Genomic DNA, 8187 nt, shown 5'->3' with positions numbered 1-8187 from the left:
CACAACCCCAGCAACCCGTCTCAGCCAGCTCTAAAACCTCTAATGATCTTCACCTTCACCCTTTGTTAGCCTATTTTTTTCAACAGGCATTTAGTCCCAAACACAAGCATCTACTTCAGCTATTCATAAAATTAATATCTCAAAAGCAAAATTACTTCAATGCATTCAAGTTCCTCAGCAGTGTTGCAGAAAATACACTTTTTAGAAATCACATTTATATATTTAGAGTTCTAAATATGCCTGACTCATGCACCTATGTGGGTGAGATATCCAACTTAAATTTATGTATAACTAATCAATACATTACAGGACTCATTTTTTGCCTCTCTACCCTTGATTTTACGCAAGTCATAGAAACCACGTGAAATCTTCCATGGTCATAAAGATATTTGCATTAAATCTTGAAACATATTTGGAAGAATTCTCTCCTGCTCTAAATCATTTTCTTAATTGTATTAACTTTATAACAGACAAATTCAAGTAAAATACTTTAAACCTAGAAATAAACCATGATTTGGGATTTCACGTTTTAAGTTGTGATCACTTTTAGTTCCAAAATCTCAAAAAGAACAATTTTCAACTCATTGAAAACAGTTGTATGAAAGAAGAAACATTTCAAAAAGTTTTGAAATTTTTTTTTCTTACATAAGCTAATTTTAACTGGCAAAGATTGGTGAAAATAAATATCAACACAGTATTACAACCAATTTGTTGTAAAAAAAAAAAAAATCTACTAAATGCCACACTACACTGTCATGTGTTTTTTGAAGACAACTTGAAGGATGATAGGACAGGCTGAGATAAATGAAATGCTCATATTGGGCCGCAGTAGGCCTTTGCAAATTTCTCTCTGTCCCCCTTTGTATCTAGTAAGCCTATTAAACGAGCCATTTTTACTTATCACATCCATTATATATGTAACTTGGACATTCATCCAAATAGAATTTCCACTCCAGTCCTTAGTTCCTATGAATTCAAAGAAGTCAGTTTTAATCTTGGCCTCAAACTATGACATTTGCATTGAAATTCTATTTCTCCATCATGCAAATAAACACTTATCACAAATAAATATAGATATTTAATATGCCCCCCCCAAAAAAATACTCAAGGGAGAAATCTTTCTTCCACATCTATGTCCTTTTAACTCAATATAAGAGTTCAACTTTCTCTTCAACTTTTGATCAGCAAGACTATATTTCTTCTGTGCCAGTACAATCTCATTCCACAAATAAAATCTATGGTAAAAGCAAACAACACATCATCACCTTTTCCAGTCTAAACACATGCTTTTCTTTCAGCTGTTTTTGTTCACAAATGCATCAGTGGGGATCTCCTTTGCCTAACCTCACTCACTTGGACTCTATCACTCTATTTAATACCAGCCATAAATTTGGCTTCTAAAACAATTCAATTTATTTGTGGGATTTTCTTTCATGCTTCACTCTGAAGAACTTAAATTTCAAGGAACTTGGATCTTTGGTGAAACTGCTCTCATACGAAAAAAATAAAATCATGGCCAATCTGCTTAAAGAACATAATTAAACTAGCTGTCTTTGGTCCATTCCCTACTTGTATATACTTGGTTCCAACTCTTTTAATTTTTCTGGCCCTTATCTTTCCTTCTGTCTTTCTTAGACATCTCTCCTCTCATTCTTTCTTTCCTTTTGATAGTAGAGGATTTTTTTTCCAGTTTAAAGATCCTTTTTCTCTCCCCGCCCTTCTCTCTCACTCTCTTCTTCTATCTCTCCATTCACCATCCACCCATCCCCATATTCCAATATTAACTATTCTGTATATAATCTATTTGAGTCACCCTTGCTTCTAGGCTTTTTTTTTTTTTCCCCTCTTTTCCCTGAGCAACTCTCTAAGTGTTTGCCGATAACATCTTGGGGACAGATTATTTTTCATTGGGCCCTTTGTAAGTAGCAGCCAGCTTATTGCATTACTGCAGAACACATTTCAGACTATACAATTGTAACAAATGAACAACTTGTCCTCCACGGACTCACCACAGGATCCAATTAGTTACTAAACCTTTTACTTAGGTTTTCTAATTATTTTCTAGAGTCATAGCAATTGGACTGCTGAAACAATTCAAAAATGTCTCATTTTGTTTCAGATTTATATATATATATATGCATATATATGCACGCATATGTATACGTCAAGTCAAAATTATGATTGTAAGCAAAAGAAACAAATCTCTCGATTACACAGACTTATCTAAAAGGGAATCAAATAAATACCTCTACATTGTAAAAATGAAAGAAAATGAGAAAAGAGGCATTTTACTGCTTCTGAACATCTAAAATTTTAAATTGTTATAATTTAAAAATAAAATATAAACATTGGTCTGCAAGCCATTACAACAGGTCATCACTTCAGCAAAATCTATATTGCAACTTCAGCACATCTTTATTAGAACTCTTTCATTGTGAGTAAACAACGAGCAAAATAAATGCTGACTTAGTATAAATACAAATATTTAAACAAAAATATTTGCAGCATTCATAGCGCAAATTTTACCTGAACTGAAGGGCTTTGTGTGTCTATATATATATATATATATATTACATATTGTATGTGTGCATTATATTCACTTCTATCTAACCATATACATTTATTTATAGTTTGCCAAGTGGTATAAACAAGATACCTGAAACAAAATATATAAAAAGTAAGCATTCTATTGACTGATTTTAAAATAAACACAAGGTAAATAGCTATGCACATTAAATTAAATGATCTTTTGTAGTATATATCTACAGAAACTTAAAAAGATATCAGCTGAAAAGCCTATAATTTGTTTAAAGCTAGTTTTTATTAAATAGCCTGCTCCTTTGTAAAATTTGATTCCATAGTGGAAAAAATACTCTCAATTTTTAAAGTCTCAGTTCAAATGAAAGGAGCAGTTTAAATTTTATTTGGCTGAAAAGCCTCTGAATTCCCTAGAACTTTAATGGTCTTTTAAAAATTAGCTCTACTTAATAAAAGAGACAAAAGTATCAAGATATATATGAATTTAGCCTATTTTTTTTTTATTTCTGTGTGTTCATAGTAAACATTTTTGTAAGTGACAAACACGGGCATATGACCACAGTATCACAATCAAGAAATTTTAAGACAACATTAACAATCACTCAAATTTATGCGGCATTTGCGCAACACAGGTTACATATTTGCAAGGTTTACCTATAAGTACAATAGGTATTAACATTTCACTACATTTAGAAAAAATAAAAGTGACCTGTTAGTGACCACATACATCAAAATATACACAACACAAACTGAAGGCAATCATTAATTTTCTCCCCTTCCAATTCATTTGAATGAGCGGTGCTGCCAACTGAAACAACTTTCATTTTTTTGTTTGTTTGTTTAATACTTAATATACCAAGTGCATTTTCTAGAACCCAATCTTTGGTCTAAAAGTAAACAAAAGAAGAAAAGAAAAAAAAACAAAACAGTGTTTAAAAGAAAACGACAAAACAATAAATGGCCAAAATAATTTCTCGGGCACCTTTGTACTACGAATGTTTCTTAAATACAAATTACAGTTTAACATGTAAAAACTCTCCCCATAATTTAGGTTGTTCTCAAGGTCTGCGTCCACCATTTAGATCCATGATAACTTATAATACTGCACACATGGAAATTTGGCGGCCCTCGTAGACTCGTCAGGTTTGAATGAAATGGCAAAGCAGTCACTATTTAGATACACGTCTACTATAATTTTGACTTCCAAACCTTATATGCTACAATGTATTCTCCCCACATTGCACCTCGCTGACACGCCACACCTTGTTAGAGTAAGAAACAACCCTAAAGACTGAACGAACGTACAGAAAGGGAGGGGGGAGGGGCTTAATAAAAAATACCTGGACTTATTTTTTTTTTTTCCATTATCATTTACAATGCAAATGTGTGTAAAACGTTCACTTACAGTCTGGTCCCAGGGATGTTAATGTATTAAAGGGTTGGAAGAAGACCCCTGATTTTGATGTGTGAAATAATCAGACAGTCCCCCGGACAGTCCCGTCGTGAAGCTCGGCAAAGAGGGTCTTAAGGACTCGCAGGGCAGGGTGGACGGGGCCTGCGGAGACGTGGACGACGACGCGGCCCGCGCGCTCATGGACGTGCTGCTCTGCGAAGTCATGGACGGGTGCGGGACGTGGGGGAAAAAGTAACTGGTCTGGCCCGCGAGCAGGTTGACGGAGCAGGGGTTGAGGGAGTAGGTCCCGGAGCAGGGCACCGACAGGCCGCAGGGCACCGAGGCGGCGAGCGCGGCGGCCGTGAGGTGGTGCGTGGCGTACGGGATCTCCCCGTTGACCAGCCGGTCCACGCTCAGGCCGTTGGCCGTGGAGAAGGAGTGGTTGTTGCCCAGCGAGTTCTGAGTCAACACGGAGCTGTAGGGCATGGGGTGGCTGGGGTAGGCCGACGTGGTGCCGTTGTAGCTCAAAGTGCTGCTGGCGCGGGGGTGGTGCAGGGACAGGAAGGGCGACATGGGCCAGTAGAGGGAGCCGGCGCGGTCCATGAAGGTGAGGCCGGTGGAGGTGAGGCGCGCGCCGCGCTTGAAGGCCAGCTTGGCCCGCGACGTGGTGGAGCGGCGCCGCAGCTTGCCCGTGGTGCCGCCGATGAACACGTCGTCGCTCGACGGGTCCAGCATCCAGTAGTTGCCCTTGCCCGGGTCGTCGTAGTGGCGCGGCACCTTCACGAAGCACTTGTTGAGCGACAGGTTGTGGCGGATGGAGTTCTGCCAGCCCTGCTTGTTCTCGCGGTAGTAGGGGAAGTTCTTCATGATGAACTCGTAGATGCCGTTGAGCGTCAGCCGCTTCTCGGGGCTCTGCCGGATGGCCATCATGATGAGCGCGTTGTAGCTGAAGGGCGGCTTCTCGTACTTGCCGTTCTTCTTCTCGCCCTCCTTGCCCCCCTCCCCGTCCTTGCCGCCCTCGCCCGCCCCCTTCTTCTCCTCCCCCCCGGCGCCGGCGCCCTTCTCCTTCTCGTCCGGCCCGACGGGCGCCAGCTCCCCGGCCCCGCCGCCCGGCTCGCCCTTGCCGCCCAGCCCGTCCGCTTTGGCCCCGTCCAGGGCGGCGGCCGAGGGCGGCGGCGGCGGCGGCGGCGGGAGCAGCAGCTGCTGGGGGCCCTTGTCGTCGTCGGCGGCCGGGGCGCCCCGCGCCTGAGGGGGCTGCGGCGCCTGGGGCGGCGGCGGCGGCGGCGGCTGCTGCTGCGGCGGCGGTTGCGGGGCGGGCGGCGGCGGCGGCGGGTGGTGGTGGTGGTGGTGGTGGTGGTGGTGGTGGTGCTGGGGGTGGTGGCTGTTGTGGTGGCCGTGGCTCGCGTGGTGGTTGTCGTTCTGGACCGCCTCTGGTACCAGGCTGTTGATGCTGAAGGAGGACTTGGGGATCATTTTCACCTCTTTCCTATCTCCCATGTCCAGCATCACCCAGTCGTCGAGGGGAAGCGGCGGCGGCGGCGGCGCGGGAGCGGGGCAGCGGCGCGGCGGGCGGAGGCGGCCGGCGGGTGGCGAGCGGGGCGCGGGCGGCGCGGGCGGCGGCGGCGGCACTGAGCGCTCGGGCAGTAGCGCAGTTGGACCGCAGGCTCCGGCGCTGGCAAGTCATGTAGCAAAAGCAGCAACCACCCCTCAGGAATTAGAAGGGGGGAAAAAAAAGGGAAAAGAAAAAAAGAAAGAAAGAGAAAAAAGAAACAACCACCGCCCCGGGGGTGAAGCTCCCTCGCTCCCAACTCTACTTCTAGGTCTCCCCCCCACCCCCCGCTCCCCCCCCCTGCTGCTTCCTCCTCCTCCTCCTCCTCTCTCAGCAGCAGTCACAGCAGCAGCAGCAGCAGCAGCCCAAAGGGGGGGAGAGCCGGGCGGCGGGCGGGCGCGTCCCGGAGCGGCCGCGGCGAGGCTGGGGAGACAGCGATCGAGGCGGCTATAGCCACAATTAATTTTCCGAGCTACAGGCGCACACTAGGGCTGTAAAAAAATTTTTGGTTTAACCTTTCCTACCGCTGGGCCAATCAGAGCCGGCGGCGTGCGGGAGCGTCTCTCCAGCCGTCGGCCAATCAGCGCGCCCGGGCCCGCCCACCCGCGCCCCGCCCACCGGCTCCCGCCCCCTCCGGGCTCGCCGCCCCCTCTCGGCGGGCCCCGACCTCGCGGAGCGGCGCAGGGCTACGCCGACGGGAGCACGCCGCGCCGCGGCCCTCAGCGCGCCCCGCGCCCCCCGCGCTCGGCGGGGCTGCTCGACCGACGTCCCCCTCTTGGGGCCAATACCTCACGTTTCCGCCTCCCTTCTCACTGTCTTGGGTCATTTTCGTTTGAGCCTATTTGCTCCTAGTGATTAAAGTTTGTATCCAATTTTATTTTTAAAAGCGGGGGCGGCGGCGGGGGCGGGGAGAGAGCGGGAACGCGGGCCGAGGACCTGAGGCGAGGGCAGGAAATGGAGGAGGAAGAGGCGAGGCGCCCCGGGCACTGCCTTCCCGGGCCGGTCCTGCAGGCCCGCCTGGCCTTTCCGAGCCCTTAGAAAAATTGTGCCGTTTTGTAGGTAACGCTCCGGCGAGGCCGCGGCCGGCCGGGGAGGGGAGGCCCACCCCCGGCGTGGTGAGGGTGCCCGACACCTTCGGGGGCGGAGGGTCTGGGCGAGGCTCGGAAACGACGGGCTGAGGAGGAGGAAGTGGGCTGCCGCCCGCGGGCCGAAGCAGGGGTTACTTACTCGGTTCCTGCGGCCTGGGCGGCGGCGGGCTCGGGGCTCGGGGCTCGGGCGGCGCCGGGGAGCCGGGGAGCCGGGCCTGGGGCGCGCGGCGCGGCGGCGGCGGGCGGGGGCGACTCAGTGGAGGGCGCCTCTGATGGCCGTCCGAAATGAGGGGTGTTCAGAGAGAAAACAATGCCAAACAATCTCGAAATAAACCAGGTAACACATGCTGTGTCTGTGTGTCCCTCGCTTCCCCTCTGTCCTGCTCCAGACCGTCGCTCGCGCGCCGGGCGACCCGCTGTTGCGTCCTCGCCGCTCCGGCGTCCCTTCTGCTTCTAATCCGAATCGGAGGCGAGTGGCCGCGAGCGCTCACCCTGGAAATGTTTTCATTTCGCTTGTTGGCATTGGAGGGAAAATAAGGGTGGGCGTCTATTTCTTTCCGGTTTTTTAAAGCCTTCCTATTTTCACTCTGTCCTTTCCGTGCCTGAAATGCTTTTAATTTGTGCAAGCCTGCATCCCGAAATAGCCGCGGGCTGAAGCCAGCCCTCTCGCACCCCGACTGCTGCTGGGAGGCACCCGGGCGCCGCGGGGACGGCGCGCCGCCCCCCCGCTCCTCGGGCGGCAGCGCCGGGGAGGTTCGGCGGAGGGCTGCAGTGAGCGGGGAGACTGCGACTTGGGGGCTTTAAAAGGATCCCGTGGCCAGGGGCAGGGCTAAGACCCAGCATATCCCAGGCACTGGAATTGGTCCGAAGCGCACCGGTGCGAGGCTGTCGCACCCCACACGGGCGCGGGACGCCGCTGCGCGGACGCGCGGCCCGGGGGGAGCGGGGCGAGGAGGGGCGCGAGCGGGAAGGACCCGTTTTCCTCCTCGGCGAGGCAAATACCGCCGTGGGAACATTTCCCTTCGAGGAGCGCTCGAGTTATGTGGCAGATGTGGTATTTAAGACAAGGAAGAAAGAAAAACAGTGGTGTGACGTTCAGTCTCGCTCCCTATGTACAGAACGCACTCCGTGAATGCTCAGATTAACAGGGAGTCGCTCCGTTCCTCGCGCCCCACCCGCACCGTGAAATTCTGAGGGCATAGATTCCGAAGAGAAAAACAATTGCAGAACAGGCAGTGAGTTTCAAATGCTTCTGTTAGGAATGCCACACAGGGGCTTTGAACACTGGACTGCCCTTCCACTGCACGTGTGTTTCCCCTCTATTTCTACGTGTTTTCTTACTTTAAAACAACCTATACGTACACGCGTGGGAAAATCCAGGGGCGTCCGCTATCAGTGTGGATAGTGGCGTGGCCCCCAGCATTGACTGCTAAGCTCAGATTTCTTGCAGAGCCCGGCGAGCTAATGGGCTTCTTGGACCAGGCTGGAGAGATCCCTGGGCCTTCCTTCTCCGCTCGCCTTTCCTCCTCCCACTCTGCTCCCCTCTTCAGGACTGTTGTTCCCACTTTTCCTCAACTGGCTTTCCTTCCCCCTCCCCTCTTCCACCTCCCTCCTCACTC

The 8187-nt window shown here is 49.8% G+C and overlaps 1 protein-coding gene across 1 annotated transcript; it reads right to left on the bottom strand.

Moving 5' to 3' along the window:
• Positions 1-3896: 3896 nt before the first annotated feature.
• On the bottom strand, positions 3897-5437 carry FOXG1 (forkhead box G1). Its single transcript, XM_016209482.2, has one exon. It carries the CDS (start codon positions 5435-5437, stop codon positions 3962-3964), a length of 1476 nt encoding a protein of 491 aa, XP_016064968.2. The 3' UTR covers positions 3897-3961.
• Between the last annotated feature and the right edge of the window lie 2750 nt (positions 5438-8187).

Source organism: Miniopterus natalensis, chromosome 1, assembly GCF_054644295.1.
Source record: "Miniopterus natalensis isolate mMinNat1 chromosome 1, mMinNat1.hap1, whole genome shotgun sequence".
Lineage (NCBI taxonomy): Eukaryota > Metazoa > Chordata > Mammalia > Chiroptera > Miniopteridae > Miniopterus > Miniopterus natalensis.
This window is presented reverse-complemented; position numbering and strand designations above follow the sequence as displayed.